At 37.7% G+C, this 20,001-nt stretch overlaps 1 protein-coding gene and 1 pseudogene across 7 annotated transcripts in view; one reads left to right on the top strand and one right to left on the bottom strand.

Moving 5' to 3' along the window:
* HERC3 (HECT and RLD domain containing E3 ubiquitin protein ligase 3) overlaps positions 1-20,001 on the top strand; it is a 112,407-nt gene that overhangs the window by 20,812 nt on the left and 71,594 nt on the right. The window contains exon 2 of one of the 7 annotated variants that reach the window (XM_055313198.1): positions 4,002-4,133. The exons of the other annotated variants lie outside the window; for them this stretch is intronic. Within the exon in view, the coding sequence (XP_055169173.1) occupies positions 4,085-4,133 (49 nt within the window). The 5' untranslated portion in view covers positions 4,002-4,084. The remainder of the gene's footprint in view (positions 1-4,001; positions 4,134-20,001) is intronic. 7 annotated transcript variants of the gene reach the window in all.
* Positions 9,234-9,472, bottom strand: LOC129501882 (cyclin-dependent kinases regulatory subunit 2-like; annotated as a pseudogene).

Below are 20,001 nucleotides of genomic sequence, written 5' to 3'. Positions count from 1 at the left end.
TGCCACAGTTCCAGGCATTACATTCTCACAAAGCTGTATTCAAAGGCAGACAGGAAGGGGAGTTTCCTTTTGTGTTACCTTTCAAGAATGGGGAAAATCTTGCCTAGGAACCCCCTCTACCACATCTTCCTTTGCCTCACTGGCCGGGCCTGGGTTTCGTGCCTATCATAGACCAGTCACTGGTGTGCCTGAGTAAGTGAAATAGGAAATACCTGTTTGGCATAGTTCAAGGCTCATCCCCTAGGACTGGGGTCCCACCTTTAGGGTTAAAGGGTTCTAGTGCAAGGAGAAAGTAGGTGATGGCTAATGGGGAAGCAACACAGAGCATCTTCCACAAGGCCAATTTCCTATTGTTTGCAGTCTAGGGTCTTTGATCCTTTAAGGTGGAATCGTAGGGTCTTATTGCTCCATGTTATAACCTATAGTTATTTCATGAAATCAACACCAGCACCTTCACATTGACCTCGAACAAAACTGATGGCTACCATTATGAGGCAATGATTTTGTAGTGTTTATTAATATATGATATGGAATGGTGTATTTCTTTTTTTTTTTTAAAGATTTTATTTATTTATTCATGATGGACCTAGGAGAGGCAGAGACACAGGCAGAGGGAGAAGCAGGCTCCATGCCGGGAGCCCAACGTGGGACTCCATCCCGCGACTCCAGGACCGCGCCCTGGGCCAAAGGCAGGCGCTAAACCGCTGAGCCACCCAGGGATCCCCCGGAATGGTGTATTTCTTAAGAATTTGTATCTTTGTATTTAAGTGCTAGGCACAGTGTGGTAGGCACATAGGGTAGGAAATGTGGTAAATAAATACATGTCTCATAGGTTTTACTATTTTGTCACTTTGCCTGTGCTCTGTATGGGTTCTGGGAGGTTCCTGGACTTATATCAGCAAAGATCAGAGTGATGTTTGTTTAAGAAGATCACAGAATTTTAAGGACGGAGGATAAAAGAGTGACTTAAATGGTCAATATTTCCATTTATAAGGCTTCACAACTAACAATGTTTCCAACTAACATTGGATTTAGTATCACACAGTAGAACTTCTCTAAAGGGAGCTGCAGTAGACATGGCTACTTCAGCTCAGTAACCTTTATCAGTTTAACCCATTTTTAGAAAGTCTGCAAAGATCATGAATGTCTGAGAATAGTGTCTTTAGCAAGTAGTATCACTTGGGCCATGAATCAGGCATTCATTTATTAGTGATCCTCCTGCATTTATTTTATTTATTTATTTTTTAAATTTTTTATTTATTTATGATAGGCACACAGTGAGAGAGAGAGAGAAAGGCAGAGACACAGGCAGAGGGAGAAGCAGGCTCCATGCACCGGGAGCCCGACGTGGGATTCGATCCCGGGTCTCCAGGATCGCGCCCTGGGCCAAAGGCAGGCACCAAACCGCTGCGCCACCCAGGGATCCCCTCCTCCTGCATTTAACTGTCAAATTTAAAATCATGAAGCAAACATTAAAATATACCCTTTACAATACTTCCCAGCCCTTACCACTACACCTTTCCCCAGCTGTAAGTAAATTTCCAGGTGACTATGAATATCCATTTTTAATATGATTGATATAAATACCTTCCACTGATAGGCTTTTTTAAAAAAAAAAAACAGAATGTGTGGGTATGAGTTTATGTATAAGGCAATGGTAGATGGATGGGAGTGGAATTTTGTAGTGATGCAAAGATTTATGCTCCTTGCTGATTCTCTAGCTCACTGATGTGGTTGTAAGATTTTTTGAGCCTGATTTAGAGCCTACATTTATCCCCAAGTGCTTTACCAGCAAGGGTCTGCTTTGCCACTATGCTGTCTTTTTTTTAGATGCCTGAATTAGCCTGTTATATGGAAAGTTTAATTTTCTTTCTTGTGATATCTTTCTCCTTTGATACTCTATCAGCTCTTGAAGTGAAAACATTTGCAGTGGACTCAGACTTTCAAAGGAATATGATTTACCTCATTAAAATTTGAGAGTGTCTGAGAACTTTCCATGAGGTTTAGTCACAATAGCATTTCAGCTGTCAACTGTTTGGGGTTATTCATATTGCTAGGAAGAGCATCATAAGGCTCTTTTTGTTTTTCCTTAATGCTATTGCACTGACAGTTGACTATATTTCCTGTGCTGTACATTTCATCCCTGTGACTTATTCATTCTGTAACTGGGAGCCAACACCTCCTACTCTGCTTCTCCCATTTTGCTCACTCCCCCTTCCCTCTGGCAGCCACCAGTTGTCTGTATTTATGAGTCTGTTTCTGGTTTTTTTTTTTTTTTGCTTGTTTATTCATTTGGCTTTTAGATTCCTCATATAAGTGAAATTATATGTTATTTGTCTTTTTCTGATTTCTTTCACTTAGTGTAATACCCTCTAGGTCCATTCATGTTGTCACAAATGGCAATATCTCATTCTTACATCTGAGTAGTATTTTACTGTCTGCATATATGCCACATCTTCTTTACCCATTTATATATGGACAGACGCTTGGGTTGCTTCCATAACTCGGCTATCATAAATAATGCTGCAGTACATAGAGGGGTGCATATAGCTTTTCTATTTAGGTGTTTTTCCTTTTTTGGGTAAATACCCACAAGTGAAATGAAGTTTCTGTTTTTTATTTTTTGAGGTTCTTCCATACCATTTTGGTGCAGCGGCACCAATTTAGGGTTCTTTTTTCCCCCCTCTTTACTAGTCTTGTTAATGAGAGCTTGCAGAGAGTTCTTAACAATTTAAAGAACCTGTTTTCCACTTTGCATAGATTCGTGGTCAATACACTTTATACTGTGAAAAAAATATTTCATTGATTGATTTGGAATCAGCCTAGTGCTGTATGATCATGGTTAAATAGATGTGCTGAATGAGACAGCAAGTTCTCCATTCTGCCTGTGCTCAGAGGCTGTGGGGCACAGAATCAAAATAGTGCAGAAACGGGGTGGGGGTGGGGGGGGCGGTGCATTATGCCTTGGACGCAAGTGCCCTGGTTTCCTTTAAGAAGGTGAAGGCTGCTTGATGGGCCATGCAGGTTCTCCTCCAAGCCCAGCTGGAAGTAAGAATATTGGCAATCAGGAGAAGAGAAAGGAAAGCTAGAAGAGCAGAGATAGCAGTCATGCTGAGCTCACCAGGAGGCACAAGTTAAATGCTTTTTTCTTCATATGGAGGAAAGTAGGCTGAGGTAATTATGGAATGTTTTTGTTTACTGTGAGGTGGCATATAATAGAGATACCCCAAACCAGCTAGTCTTGTGTGAGAAGTTGGAAGTTTTTTGAGATGTCTTTATGAGTGTTAGCTCACGCTTTACCCATCTTTCTGATCTTTGTTCTTCATCGAAGCACAGAAGTTTTGGTGAATGCATTTCGTATTTGCACTGTAGAGACATTGGTGGTGAACAATATATGGGTATATATACTCTGGCTATTTTATGCTCTCCTTTTGGTTGTGGCATATAATACAAATTGACTGGATGCCTGTATCCTTTACTATTCTAGCTTGTCATAAAGGATGGGCTACCCTCTTATATGGAGGAGGACTCATTTATAGCCTTTATAAAGGTTTTTATAAATAGCTACTTTTTATATTTCTAAATTGACACAATGTAATTAGGAGTAGGAAGTGGTGGGCTAGGCCCCCAGAGAGCAATGAGCAATATTTTTCTCCCTCTCTCTATCCTGATTTCTCTGTCTATGTTACACACACACATGTACATGCACACACACACGCATGGGTTGTATCAGCTGCATGGGTTGAATGGGGGGGGGGGGAGAGTGCCTGTACACTTCACCCAGGAATAGGTAGGGCCACTGGACCCATGGAATTTCTTTTCCTTGTCATTTTATAAGCTCAAGAAAAAAAACCAAACTCTTAATCCATCTCATCATTCCCCATCCCTTTGTTACATCACTTTATGAATTACCATTTAACTGCCTTGATGGAGTTATTTTGGGTCAGAAAAACACTATTTAAAGTTTGTCCACAGTTAAAATGAACCATTAACTTTTGCAGTGTTCCAGCCAAACAGAGCTTTCTAGAGACCTTCTTGGGACTGACCCTCGTGTGTCCAGTTGGGGAGCTTCAGGCTTCAGTGCATGTGGATGAAACCAACCACTAAAAGCTCTGTGACAGGAAAGACTGGAGGTAATCAAAGAATTAAAGAGAAATGAATTCTTTTCTTTGTTGTAGTTTAAGTGCCTCCTCTCCAGTTGTTGTCATGATCAGGCCAGAGCCACAAATCAAGAAGAAGCCATTGGTCTTCTTTTGCTTCCTTTTTTCCCCCCCCCCTCAGTAAAGATTTTATTTATTTATTCATGAGAGACACACAGAGGAGGCAGAGGCATAGGCAGAGGGAGAAGCAGGCTCCCTGTTGGGAGCCTGATGTGGGACTCCATTCCAAGACCCCAGGATCACGACCTGAGCCAAAGGCAGATGATCAGTCACTGAGCCACCCAGGCTCCCCTCTTCTTTTACTTCTGTTGTTCTCTTTCTTTATGGAATTTATGACTCTGAATTTTGTCTCTGTTTTGTGTAGTTTTTATATTAAGGACTAGGGTGCTTTGACTTTCTTTACACTTGAATGCAGAATTTATTTCTGGTCAAGATTGCATGGCTGCCCAGGTGACTTGGGCATATGATCCCAGAGTATTTCAGTGGGAAAGGATGGTGTACTTAATAAGTGAAATTGATAGAGTTGACTCTTTATCTGCAAATAGACCTAGACCATCTAGCTCATTCCATATTCAAAAGTAACTTCCAGATGTATGAAGGACATAAATGTAAAAAGTAAAACTACAAAAAAAAAATTAGAGGAATGCATTTAGAACCTTGGGGATTCTAAAGTGAGACAGGTGGTCCAGAAGCCATAAAGGAAGTGATTGGCAGATTTTTAATTTTTTTGTGATCTAAGGCAAAAAAAAACAAAAGATGAGTCTAAGTTGGGAGAAATAGTGTCACGAATTACCAGATAAAGGTTTCATATCTCAAATATAGCAAAGCATCTTCAAGTTGATAAGGAAAAGATAAGCAACCCTGTAATAAAATGGGCATTTTACAGAGGAGCACTTGTAAACGGCAAACGAATATATGCAAATATGCTCAGTGAAATGAAGATTAAAATGAGATACCATTTTATTCATCCATTTGATTGGCAAAAAATTTCAGTTAGTAATATCCAACTGCTCACTGGTTTTGGAAAATGGTTAGTGCCATGTGCAGATTGAGGCAGTGTGGGCTACTGCAGTCTTTTTGTAAATCAACTGTGGTTAGTAAAATTTAAAATGGTTATACCTTTTGAATAAGCAGTTCTATTTTTAAGCTTCCTTACACAAATAAAAGTGTTAATATATAGCAGAAGAAAATACTTCTAAGGATGCTTACTGCAGCAGTGTTTTCAGTGGTAAGGTAATGGAAACAGCTTGCTCATACTCTAGGGAAGAGGTTGAATAAATATGATGGATAGTCACAAGTTAAAGCTTTGGGTACCATCTTTATACTGATGACTCACAAATTATTTCCAGCCTCATTTTAACTGAATTTCAAACTTGGTGTCCATTTAAGATCTTCACTTGGATGTGTAATTGGCATCTTAAATTTAACATCCCAAGCCAAACCTGATTTTTTTCCCCTAAACCTGTTCTCCACCTTGTTTTCTCTATATTTGTATATGGCAGTTCCAGCTCTCAGGTCAAAAACCTTGAAACCATCCCTGAACCCATCTCCCTCACTTCACTGCCCTGTGAATTTCTCCCCTTACTTGGTCCTAGACCTCCTGTTTCTCTTCCTTATTTTTCTTCATAGTTTTGGCATATCTGTTATACTGCATTTTATCTGGTCTCTCTTTTATTTAAGCCCCATGAGCTTTGGGGCTGTTTAGTATATCCCAATACCTAGAATAGTGTTTGGCATATGTAAGTACAGCCTTCAGTAACAATATTGTGTATTTGAAAGTTGCTAAGAGAGTAAATCTTTTTTTTTTTTTTTAAGAGAGTAAATCTTAAAAGCTCTCATAACAAGAAAAAAATTGTAACTAGGTATGGTGATGGATATTAACTAGACTTATTGTGATCATTTCACAATATGTACAAATATTGAGTCATTATATTGTATATAAGGTGTATCAAATATTCCTGAAATCAAGAAATTTCATTGCAGTTCCCTGAAAAAAAAAAAAGTCAAGCCAAAACTTTATCAAAAAAAAATTTACATCCCTTTGATTTTTCCTTCCTGTGACTCTTATGTGGAATTTATTTCTAGACAGGCTTATGTAGCTTCAGCAGTCAGGCATTTGCTTGTTGGCCTGTAGTGATCTCCATTTCTTTAGGTGTGAAACTGAGAAAGAAAGGTACTCCAAGAAAGAAAGAAAGATACTGCCTGCACTCCAGGAGATTTGCCTGATTTGTTTTTGGGAAGTATTTATGAAATAAGTTGGAATTACAGTAGACTCTTGAACAACACAGGAGTTTGGTACTGACCCCTGTGCTGTCTCAAATTTGTGTATAACCTTTGCCTTCCTTATAACTTGACTATTAATAGCCTGTGGTTGACTGGAAGCCTTGCTGATAACATAAACTGCCGATTAACACATGTTTTGTATGTCATATGTATTCTATACTGTATTCTTAGAATAAAGAGGAAACCTAGAGAAAAAGAAATGTCAAGAGAATCATAAGGGAGAAAAAATACATTTATAGTATCATACTGTATTTGTAAAAAAGAAAAATCCACATGTAAGTGGACCCATGCAGTTCAAACCTATGTTATTCAGAGGTTAACTAAATATTATTGGTGCAGAGGGCCCAAGTATATTGAGTGTTGACATCCTATATGTCTTGTTTCTTTACCCAAATATGTGTTGAGTTTCTTTTGTATCTTAAAGCTGTAAATATTCCAGAATGAGGGATCCCTGGGTGGCGCAGCGGTTTAGCGCCTGCCTTTGGCCCAGGGCGCGATCCTGGAGACCCTGGATCGAATCCCACGTCGGGCTCCCAGTGCATGGAGCCTGCTTCTCCCTCTGCCTGTGTCTCTGCCTCTCTCTCTCTCTCTGTGTGTGTGTGTGACTATCATAAATAAATAAAAAAATAAAAAAATAAAAATAAAAAAAAAATTCTTAAAAAAAAAAATATTCCAGAATGAGAACCCATATGATTACTTCTGTGGTAGGTAATTACACTTGCATTGCAGTGACAGCTGCTGACTTAAGTTTTTTTTTTTTTTTTTTTTTTAATTTATTTATGATAGTCACACAGAGAGAGAGAGAGAGAGATAGAGAGAGAGGCAGAGACATAGGCAGAGGGAGAAGCAGGCTCCATGCACCGGGAGCCCGACGTGGGATTCAATCCCGGGTCTCCAGGATCGCGCCCTGGGCCAAAGGCAGGCGCTAAACCGCTGCGCCACCCAGGGATCCCTGCTGACTTAGGTTTATACCTATTCTTCCCCCTGAGACCTCTTTATTTTTAATAATAGCTTTATTAGGTATAATTCACGTACCATGCAATTTACCCATGTAAGGTATGTAATTTGGCGGTTTTTTAGTATATTCACAGTTATGCATCCATCACCGTGATCAATTTTAGAACATTTTCCTCACCCCAAAAAGAGACCTCTTACCATTAGCAGTCATCCAGCTCTTCTCCCATTCTCCAACCACTGGCCTTGGGCAACTGCTCATCTTTTTGTCTTTATAGAGTAGTCCATTCTGGATACTTTATGTAAATGAAATCATAAGTATGTGGTCTTCTGTGACTTGCTGATTTTAATTTAGCATGTTTTTAAAATTTATAGCTTCTATTTCACTCCTTTTTGTTGCCAAATTTCATTGTATTGATATACCACATTTTGTGTGTACTTGGTCAGTAGATGGTCTTTTAGGATATTATTAATAATGCTGCTATGGACATTTGTATACAAGTTTTTGTGTGGATATATGTTTTCATTTCTCTTGGGTATATACCTAGGAGTGGAATTGTTGGGTCATAATGTAACCGGGTTTAACTTTCTAAGAACTGCACACTACTTTCCACAGTGGTTGTACCATTTTGCATTCTTGTTAGCAGAGTATGAGGGTCTGAGACATTTTTTTTAGAAAATCAGATCTGGGGATCCCTGGGTGGCGCAGCGGTTTGGCGCCTGCCTTTGGCCCAGGGCGCGATCCTGGAGACCCAGGATCGAATCCCACGTCGGGCTCCCGGTGCATGGAGCCTGCTTCTCCCTCTGCCTGTGTCTCTGCCTCTCTCTCTCTCTCTCTCTCTCTCTCTCTCTGTGACTATCATAAATAAATAAAAATTAAAAAAAAAAAAAAAGAGCTGAGTCCATCCTCGGTTCTGAGCCCCAGAGCCCTCGCGGAGGAGCTGGGACTTAAAAAAAAAAAAAAAAAAAAAGAAAATCAGATCTGTCCATAAGAGTGCCTACCTCAGGGTTATTGTGAAGATTAAGTGAGAGAAAGCATATCAAGTACTTCAAAGAGTCCTTGGTATGTAGAAAGCAGGGAACAAGTGCTAGAAATTTTAGCATTATTGATATAATGGGTGCTCCATGTTTTTAACAAGTTCAGAATCGATGCAGTGTTTTGTGTGGCAAAATGCACAAAATTCACTATCCTAACCAATTTTCAGGGTACGGTTCAGTAGTATTAAATACATTTAAAATGTGCTACCATTCACACCATCTGCCTCTAACACTCTTTTTTCATCTTGTAAAACTGACACAGTAATGCCCCATGTCCCTCTTCCCCCAGGCCTCTGGCAGCCACCATTCTGCTTTCTGATTTTTGACTGCTCTAAACTACTTTATACAAGTGGAATCATACAATATATGTCTTTTTGTGATTGTCTTATTTCAGTTAGCATAATTGCCTCAAGTTTTATCCATGTTGTAACATGTGTCAGAGTTCCTTCTTTTTTAAGCCTGAATAATATTGCATACTGTGATGTACTGCATTTTGTTATTCCTTCATCTGTCAATGGACATTTTTTTTAATGCAACATACAAACAAACCTTATTTTAAAAAGTAACAGGCAAAATCAAACAGGCACTTATATTAAGAGAAGAAATTCATCTTGAACACCTTATAATAACCTACTTGCAGTTGCATTTAACTGAGCTCTGTTGCTGTGAAGAATACAACTGATGCACAGGTATGGATTAATAATGTGTACATTTTTTCAAGTATTCACTGAATACTACCTTCTATACACATATACATTAAATTTGAAAAACATTTAATTGACAGTCCCCAGTTATACTTCATTTTTGTTGCTCTTTTGGAAGAGGTCATCTAAAGAGAAGAAAATGTGGTTCTGGTTCATGAATCATGTAATGAACACAGCCTAGACTCTGTTGGACATAAGTCTCCTCCACTCCTCTTCAGACATCAGTTGGGTTTTCAGTACTTGTTTGGAAAGTTCTCTGGGTAACATGACATGCCAGTACTTGTAGTGCTCATCGAAGTACTTGTCTGAGTAGTAGATCTGCTTGTGGGCCATCCTGCGGGTTGGCAGGAGTGACAGTGTACAAAGAGCCAACACTGTGGGCCTCAATGTCCAGGTCAGGCCGAGGCAACGACTCAACTGCAATCAACCTGTCAATGGACATTTTGGTTGCTTCCATGTATTTGCTATTGTGAATAATACTTCTAAGAACACACGAATGTACAGATACTTTTTTGAGACCCTATTTTCAGTTCTTTTCTACCCAGAAGTAGAATTGCTGTATCATATAGTAATTCTATCTTTAATTTTTTGAGGAAGCATCATGCTGTTTTCCCCGGGGGCTGTACCATTTTACGTTCCCATCAACAGTGCACAGGGGCTCTGATGTCTCCCCATCCTCATCAACACTTGTTATTTTCTGTTTTTCTGATAGTAGCCATCCTAATGGGTGTGAGGTGGTATATTACTATAATTTTGGTTTGCATTTCTCTAATGATTAATGATATTGAGCATCCTTTCATGTGCTTATGGGCCATTTAAGTATCTTCTTTGGAGAAATGTGTTTTCAAGTCCTTTCTACTTTTTGAATTGGGTTGTCTTTTTGTTAAGTTTTAGGAGTTTTCTATATATTCTGGATCTTATTCTCTCTCTTTTTTTTTTATCTTATTCTCTTATCAGATATGCAAATTGCAGCATATTTCCCTATTCTTGGGTTGCCTTTTGACTATTGAAAGTGTCTTTTGATGCATAAAATTTTTTTGAATTCTCATGAAGTCCAATTCATCTTTCTTTTCTTTGCCTGTGCCTTTGGTGTCAGCCAAGAAATCCAAATGCCAAATCCAGTGTCATGAAGACTTTTAATGCAATATTTCTTAATATTAGAATCAGTTGGACAATTAAAAAAACCAGAAAGCATTTGGTCTTCCTAAATTTGCTGATTCAAGGGCTAGGATGGAGCCAGATGTATGTATTCAGAAAAGACTCCCTTCTGAATATTGACTCTAATGAAGCTGTCTCTAGGCCCTTTCAGGCTGATTTGATGATTCATCCTTTGTCTTCATAATATGCTGTGCACAATTTTGTCATTGGATTTCCCTCACTATAATAGTCTGTCTTCTGTTAGAGATTTTTCAATCATGATGGATAGATGGGTAGGTGGGTGAATTAGTAACTGGCAGTTTATCACTCAGGGCACACCTGGGATGTTCCCTCTAAGAAGCCTCCTTTAACTCTCTCTCCCCCATGCATAGGCTGGATTAGATGCCTGTCACATGGGCTGCCTTTAGTAGACTGCACATGCCCCTTACATTACGGTGTGCTATAATATCAGGTTATAGGCCCTGTTTTCTTCTTCAGTTAGAGGGAACTTGAATGCAGAATCATATTTTATTTGATAGCGTCTTCAAATGGTGTTGGGAAAACTGGACAGCAACAATGCAGAAGAATGAAACTGGACCATTTCCTCACACCATACACAAAAATGAATTCAAAATGGATAAAATACCTAAATGTGAAACGAATCCATCAAAATCCAGAGGAAAACGCAGCAGTGTCTTACTAAACACGTTGCTGGAGGCCAGGGAAACAAAAGCAAACATATATTACTGTGAGAGCATCATGATAAAAAATTCTGCACAGGGGAGCCTGAGTGGCCTAGATGGTTAAACATCTTCATTTGGCTCAGGTCATGATCTTGGGGTCCTGGGACTGAGCCCTGAGTTGAGTTCCTAGCTCAGTGGGGAGTCTGCTCCCTCTCTCCCCTGCTACCCCCACGCACGTGCTCGCTCTCTCAAATAAATTAATAAAATCTTAAAAACAAACAAACAAACAACCACACCTCTACAGAGTGAAGGAAACAGTCAACAAAACTAAAAGGCAACCTACAGAATGGGAGAAGATATTTGCAAATGACAGATCTGATAAAGGGTTAGTATCCAAAATGTATAAAAAAACTTATGAAACTCAATACCCCCAAACCAAATAATCCAGTTAAGAAGTGGGCAGAAGACATGAATAGACATTTTTCAAAAGAAGACATCCAGATGGCTAAGAGACACATGGAAGGATGTTCAACATCACTTAATCATCAGGGAAATACAAATCAAAATCATGATGAGATACCACCTCACACCTATTAGAATGGCTAAAATTCAAAACACAGGAAACAAGTATTGGCAAGGATGCAGAGAGAGAGGAACCCTCTTGTACTGCTGATGGGAATGCAAACTGGTGCAGTCACTTTGGAGAACAGCCTGGAGGTTCCTCAAAAAGTTAAAAATAGAACTACCCTACAACCCAGTAATTGTACTACTACATATTTATCCAAAGGATACAAACATATAGATTCAAAGGGATACATGCACCCAGATGTTTATAACAGCATTATCAACAATAGCTGAACTATGGAGAGAGCCCAAATGTCCATTGACTAATCAGTGGATAAAGAAATGATACATATACACACACACACACACACACACACACACATACACTAGAGTATTACTCAGCCATCAAAAAGAATGAAATCTTGCCATTTGCAATGACAAGGGTGGAGCTAGTGTATAATGCTAGGTGAAATAAGTCAAAGACAATATATGATTTCACTCATGTGGAATTTAGGAAACAAAACAGATTAACACATGGGAGGAGGAAAAAAATGAGAGGGGACACAAACCATAAGAGACTCTTTTTTTTTTTTTTTTTCCTCATAAGAGACTCTTAATGATAGAGAACAAACAGGGTTGATGGAGGGAGGTGGGGGATGGGTATTAGGGAGAGCACTTGTCATAAGCTCATGAGCTCGTGTCATGAGCACTGGGTGTTGTATGTAACTGATGAATCATTGAATTCTCCTGAAACTGATATTGCACATTATATTAACTAGAATTTAAATAAAAATATGGGAAAATAGAATTATATCTTGTCTTTGATTTCTAATATATATAGAATCTTGTATATGATAAACTCATAGTTTGATGGATGTATTGCATTTTATTTTATTTTTTAAAATATTTTATTTATTTATTCATGAGAGACACAGACTGAGAGAGAGGCAGAGACATAGGCAGAGGGAGAAGCAGGCTCCATGCAGGGAGCCCGACGTGGGACCTGATCCCGGGACTCCAGGATCACACCCTGGATGGAAGGCAGGCACTAAACCGCTGAGCCACCCAGGAATCCCCTGTATTGCATTTTAAAATCAGCTTTATTAGCGTGCCTGGTTGGCTCAGTGGTTGAGCACCTGCTTTTGGCTCAGGTCATGATCTTGGGGTCCTGTGATCAAGTCCCACGTCAGGCTCCCATAAGGAGTTTTACCAGTCATAGAGGATCAGGTGGCCATCACAGTCATGATTGAGAACATTTCTTTTATCCTAACCTTTCTTTTTCCCCTACATCTGCTTTTTGTTGTTACAGTTTTGACTTTTCTAGGATTTTATATAAGTGGAATCATACATAATCTTTTGTGTCTGGCTTTTTAAAATGGTGCTTATGAGATTCATATATTACTGCATTATGTTTGTCAGTTTTTGTTGCTGAATAGTACTCCATTTTATGGATATAATGTTTATCCATTTTTCAGGTAATGGACTCCCCCCCCCCCCCCAGTTTGGGCGCTTTGAGTAAAATTGCTAAGAATATCTGAGTACAGTTTCTTTTGGTAGACCTATTTTTAATTTTTCTTGAGTAAATTCATAGGAGCTGATTTATATGGTAATTTTATAAGAAACTGCCAGATTTCCACAGTGACAGTACTATTTTAAATTTCTACCAGCAGTTCATAAGAGTTCTAGTTGTTCCCCATCCTTACCATCACTTAGTATTGTCCATTTTTTATTTTTTATTTTTAAATTTTTTTATTCATCTATGATAGTCACACACAGAGAGAGAGAGAGAGAGAGAGAGAGAGGCGCAGAGACACAGGCAGAGGGAGAAGCAGGCTCCATGCACCGGGAGCCCGACGTGGGATTCGATCCCGGGTCTTCAGGATCGTGCCCTGGGCCAAAGGCAGGCGCCAAACCGCTGCGCCACCCAGGGATCCCCTGTCCATTTTTTAAATTTTAGCCATTGGAATAGAATCTCATAGTGGGTTTAGTATGCATTTCACTAATGACTAATGATCTTGAGCAACTTTTTGTGTACTTATATTTAGCTGTTCATATGTCTTATTTTTGGCAAAATGAATATTCGAGTATGTTCCCATTAAAAAAAATAAAAATGCTTTCCTTGATCTTTTTTTTTTAAGATTTTATTTTTAAGAATCCCTACACCTAGTGTGAGGCTCACACTTACAATCCTGTGATCAAGAGACAATTTGCTCTTATGACTAAACTAGCCAGGCATTCCACTGCTTGTCTTATTCTTGAGATATAATAGTTATCTATATATTCAGGATGAAGACTTTTATCAGATATTTTGCAAATATCCCAATCTGTGGTTTTCCTTTTCATTTTTTTGACAAGTGTCTTTTGAAGAGCAAAGAAATTTTTTTTTTCTGAAGAACAAAAATTTTTATTTTGTAGAAATCCAGTTATCAATTTTTGCTTTTAGGATTCATGTTTTTTGTGTTTTGTTTTTTTTTTTAAGATTTTATTTATTTATTCTTGAGAGAGATAGAGAGGCAGAGAAACAGGCAGAGAGAGAAGCAGGCTCCATGCAGGGAGCCTGACATGGGACTCGGTCCCAGGTCCCCAGGATCACACCCTGGGCCGAAGGCGGCGCTAAACCGCTGAGCCACCTGGGCTGCCCTGTGTTTTGTGTTTTAAGAATTTCACCTAGCCCAAGATTACAGTGCTTTTTCTCCTAAATTTCCTCTATCAAATTTTATAGTTTAGCTCTTAAATTTGGTCTACGTTCTGTTTCAATTTAATATTTTGTATGTTTGTGAGATAATGGTCAAAGTTTATTTTTTGCATATGGATATCCATTTTTCAGTACCATGGTTGAAAGAAAGACTTTAGCTCCTACTGAATTACCATGGTACCTTTGAAAATTAGTTGTACTGATCCATGTGTGTACTGATCAATTTCTGGACATTCTGTTCTGTTAATCTACATACCTGTCTTTAATCAGTATTACACTGTATTGATTATTGTAGCTTTACAGTAAACTTTTAAAGTACGTATTCCAGATAGTTTAAATCTGACCTTGTTTTTCTTTTTCAGAATATTTTGGCTATTGTAGAAATAAGTGAGTCAGGGAAAGTCAAATACCATATGATTTCATTCATTCGTGGAATTTAAGAAACAAAACAGATGAACATAGAGGAAGGGAAGGAAAAATAAAATAAGACAGAAATAGAGAGGGAGGCAAACCGTAAGAGACTTTAACTATAGAGAACAAACTGAGGGTTGCTGGAGGGGAGTAAGTAGGAAGGGGCATGCATGGGATAACTGGGTGATGGGCATTAAGGAGAGCATTTGAAGTAATGAGCCCTGGGTGTTGTATAAAACTGATGAGTCACTGAATTCTACCTTTGAAACTAATAATACAGTATATGTTACTTAAATTGATTTAAATAAAAAAATTTAAAAATATTTTGGCTATTCTAGGTCTTTGGCTTTGCATATAAACTTGAGAGTCAGCATTTCAGTTTTTATCCAGAAGTCCACTGGGATTTTCATTGGGATCACTTTGAGTCTCTAGACCAATTTGGGGAGATTGACATTTTAACAATATTGAATCTTCTGATTCATGAACATGGTATACATCTCCATTTTCTGTGCTGTCTTTATTTCCTTAGCAATATTGTGTACTTCCCAAGAAGTAGGTCTTGCACATATTTCGTTTCTAAATACTTCATATATTTGATGTAATTATACGTGGTATTTTTAAAACAATTTAAGTTTCAATTTCTTTGGTATTTTGTAGAAATTATATAGAATTTTATATAATATTATATAGAAATATGGTTAATTTTTTGTATATTGATCTTGAATCACCTTTTTAAGGTCTCTTACTAGTTCTAGTAGCATTTCTTTTGTGCAGTCCTTATGAATTTCTACATAAGTGATAGTGTTGTCTACAAGTCAGTTTTATTTCTTCCTTCCTGACCCTATGTGTTTTATTTCATCTTCCTTAGTTTACTGAGTGAACTCTAGTACAGTGATGAATAGAAGGGATAAAAGTAGATATCCTTGTCTTGATCCTGATTTTAGTGGAAAAATATTCATTTTAACCATGTGTTTTGTTCACACTGAAAGGTTTTTCTTGGATTCCTTTTATCAAGTTATCAAGATCCCTACTACTTACTAATTTTTCTTAAAACTATGAGTGTTGAATTTTGTGAAATGCTATTCTCAAACTATTGAAGTGATTGAACAGATTTTCATTTTTAGTCTGTTGAGTGGTAAATTACATGGATTATTTGTGTATGTTAAATTGAACTTGAATTCCTAGGATAAATCTCACTTGATGATTTTCACATGTTGTTTTGATTTCTAAAAATTTGGCAAGGTTTGTACATCAGCATTACTGATTTTCTTTTAATGTTTTTGGTTTTGTTCTATGGGTAATGCCAGCCTCAAACAATGAGTTGGGAAGTATTCCCTCTATTGTTTTCTGAGTTTATTTATATTTTATCTAGGCTTATTATAGGTTATTATTTCTTCTTTAAGTGGTTGGTAGAATCACCACTGGAGCCATCTGAGCCTAGAGATTTCTTTAGGGATATTTTTAGTTACAATTTCAGTTTTAAAAAAAGATATAGAATAGTCAGATTACCTATTTTAGGTGAGTTTTTATAGCTTGTGTCTTTCAAGGAACTTGTCCATTTCACTTAGGTTGTCGCATTTTGGGGCGTAGAATTTTTTGTAATGTCCCCTTGTTACCCTTTTCATGTCTGTAAGATCTGTTTTTCTGATATAAATAATTTGTGTTTTCTCTGTTTCCTGATTAGACTGGGTAGAGGTTAATCAATTTTACTAATATTTTCAAAGGGAAAGTTTTTGGTTTCAGTGATTTTTCTTTTTTTTCTTTTTGTTTTCTATTTCATTGGTTTGTGCTATTATTTTCTTCTATTTACTTTGTACTTAATTTACTATGTTTTTTCAGTTTCTTAATGTGGAAATTCAAATCACTGATTTGTCATTTTTATTCTTTTCTAATAAGCATTTCATGCTAAATACTTCCTTTTAAGCTTCACCTTTATTTAGCAGTCTACCAGTTCTCACTGGATCTGTTCTTAGTACTCAAAATACTTTCTAATAATTTCCCTTATGATTTCTTTTTTGACCTTTGGATTATTTAGAGTATGTAGTTTAATATCCAAATACATGGGGATTTTACTGAAATTTTTCATTTTATTTCTAGTTCAGTACTCTGTGGTCAGAATACGTAGTTTGTATGATTTCAGCCCTCGTAAAATTATTTAGATTTGTATTATAGACTAGAATATGGTCTATTTTGGTGACTGTTCTGTGTGCAATTGGAAAGAATGTGTTTTGCTGTTGATGGGTAGAATGTTTTATAAATATCAGATAGGTCAAGTTGGTTGACAGTGTTGTTCAGTATTCTATATACTTACTGATTTTTGTGTCTACTTGTTCTGTCCATTAGTGAGAATGTGGTGTTTAAATCTTTGTCATTGTTGATTTGCTTATTTCTTCTTTTTGCCCTCTGAGTTTTGCTACATATATTTTGAGACTGTATTATTAGATATATACACATTAAAGATTAATGATAAATTGTTCCTTTTAATGTCATGAAATGTCATTCTTTATCCCTGGTAATATCCACTACTTTGAAGTGTACCTTGCCTGATATGAATATAGTAGCTTTAGCTTTCTTTTGATTAGTTGCTAGCATGATGTATCTTTTCCCATCCATTTACTTTTCATTTTTCTATGTCTTTATATTTGAAGTGGGTGTTTTGAAGGCAGAATATAGTTGGGTCTTGCACATCAGTACAGTCTACCTTTGATTGGAGTTTTTACACATACACACACACAATTTTTAAGAAAAAATGGACAGAAAACTACCAACCTAAAGTAGATGAATTTCAATACAGAGATGTTTTGCCTGTTGTGATAAAATTTTATCCAAAGCTATAAGCATCAGTGGGATTACGTATCTTTAGGAAGCCCCTCCAGAAGCATTTGATCTTGCATTATGATTGTAGATTTTTACATTTATTCTTTATAAGGTAGCACACACTCTAAAATTGGAAAAATAACCTGCAAGCTTGAAAATTGTCTCCTATTGTTAAATTGCATTAACTGAAAAGAATTTGAATTGTTGAAGAAAGTGTGAATAGGACAGAGAAGTGGTAGAGTCTTTAAAACACTTTAAGCTTTTTTTCATATTATATAAGTAGTACCTGTATATTGCTCATAATTTAATTGCCTATAAAAAAGCAAATAGAAAATACTCTTTAATTCTACCATTCTGAACAGACAACAGTTACTGCTTTGAAATATATCCTTCCAGTATTTAAAACATTAATTTAAAAAAATGAAGTCGTATTGTACTACTACTTTGTAACTTTTTTCACTTGTCTCATAAATATTTTTATGATGATTATACTGATCTTTTAATGACTATATATTTCTCTTCATAGCATATAATCCTAATATAATTCTATTTTGTTCTGTTAATAGTAATGCAATATACACTGTTCTTTTAGGATACATTTGTAAAAGTACAAAACCTTTTATCCCCATGACTTAATCATTCTGTAACTAGTAGCCTGTTATCTCCCATTCCCCTTCATGCATTTCCCATACTTCTACCTTTCCCCATGGCAATCACCAGTTTGTTCTCTGTATTTATGGGTTGATTTCTATTTTTTATTTGTTTTGTTTTTTAGATTCCGCATATAAGAGAAATCATTTGGTATTTGTCTTTCTCTGACTTATTTCATTTAGCATTATGCCCTCCATGCCCATCAGTGTTGTCACAAATGGCAAGATCTCATCCTTTAAAAAAAAAAAAAGATTTATTTATTTATTCATGAAAGACACATACAGAGAGAGACAGAGACAGAAACACAGGCAGAGGGAGAAGCAGGCTCCATGCCAGGAGCCTGATGTGGGACTCGATCCCAGGACCCCAGGATCACGCCCTGGCCCAAAGGCAGGTGCTAAACTGCTGAGCCACCCAGGGATCCCCCTAGGAGACATATCTAGAAAAATGTTAACTAAAGCCAATACCAAAGAAATTACTGTGTTTTTTACTAGGAGTCTTATGGTTTCAGGTCTCATGTTTAGGCCTTTTATCCACTTTGAGTTTCTTTTTTGTATATGTTGTAAGAAAGTGTGGTCTGTTTTTTATTCTTTCAAATGTTGTTCAGTTTTCCCAGCACCATTTATTGAAGAGACTGTGTTTTTCCCGTTTTATATTCTTGCCTCCTTTGACTAAATCGACTTCATATAAGCATAGATTTATTTCTGGGCTCTGTATTCTGTTCTATTAACCTATGTGTCTGTTTTTTGGCAGTACCATACTGTTTTGATTACTACTGCAGCTTTGTACTATATCTTGAAATCTGGGATTGTGATACCTCTAGCTTTGTTCTTCTTTCTTAAGATTGCTTTGGCTATTTGGGGTCTTTTGTGGTTCCACAAAAATTCTAGTTCTGTGAAAAATGTTGTTGGGTATTTTGATAGGAATTGTTTTGTGTGGTATGGACATCTTAACAGTTTTGTTGCAATTCATGAACATGAATTCTTTTCCATCTGCTAATCTGTTGATTCCCTTTAGTGTGTTTTTCATTTCAGTTATTGTATTCTTCGGCTCTGATTGGTTCTTTTTTTATATTTTTACCTCTTTGTTGAAGTTCTCAGTGAGTTCATACATTCTTCTCTCTAGTCCAGTGAGCACCTTTTATGACCTTTATTTTACATTCTTTATGAGGCATGTTGCTTATTTCCATTTTGTTCTTTTTCTGAGGTTTTGTCTTATTCTTTCATTTGGAGCATATTCTTCTCTCTCTTCATTTTGCTTGACTTTCTGTGTTTGTTTCTATGGATTAAGCAGAACAGCTCCTTCTCCTGAACTTGAAGGCATGGCCTTGTGTGTAGTCATCCTGTGTGCTGGTGACCTTGCCTGTCTGGCTTTAACTGTGGCTGGCATGGGCTTGCGGTTCCAGGGCACACTGTGCTGGGGCTGCCTGCGGGATGGTCAGAGCTGAATTGGGTATGGCTGTGTTGTCTTGGGTTTCTCTATATAGAGGTTTCCCTGGCAGGACTGCTAAAGCTGAAGTGAGTGTGAGCTGGCGGGTTCTGGGATGCTCAGCTTAGGGGGCGCCCTGGTGGGGCAACTGGAGCCAAGGTTGATATGGGCCAAGATCTCCCAGGGCACTTGACACAGGGAACATCCTGGTGAGGTGCCTGGAGACAAGGCAGGGTACAGGCTCTGGGTTCCTGTAGAGGGTGCCCTGGTAGGGCAGCTGGAAATGAGGCAGGCATGGACTGGGGTTCTGGGGTGTTCCATGTGGTGGGTCTGCCAGTGGGATGGACAGAGTCAAAGCTAGCATTAGCCAGGATGTTGGAGCACTCTGCATCAAGGGAACCTTAGCCAAGTCATCTGAAGCCAAAGTGGTGCAGGTCTGGAGTGTTCTAGAGTGCTTTGTGCCTGTGTCACCTTGG

Source organism: Nyctereutes procyonoides, unplaced genomic scaffold (genome assembly GCF_905146905.1).
Source record: "Nyctereutes procyonoides isolate TBG_1078 unplaced genomic scaffold, NYPRO_anot_genome, whole genome shotgun sequence".
Taxonomy (NCBI): Eukaryota; Metazoa; Chordata; class Mammalia; order Carnivora; family Canidae; genus Nyctereutes; species Nyctereutes procyonoides.
This window is presented reverse-complemented; position numbering and strand designations above follow the sequence as displayed.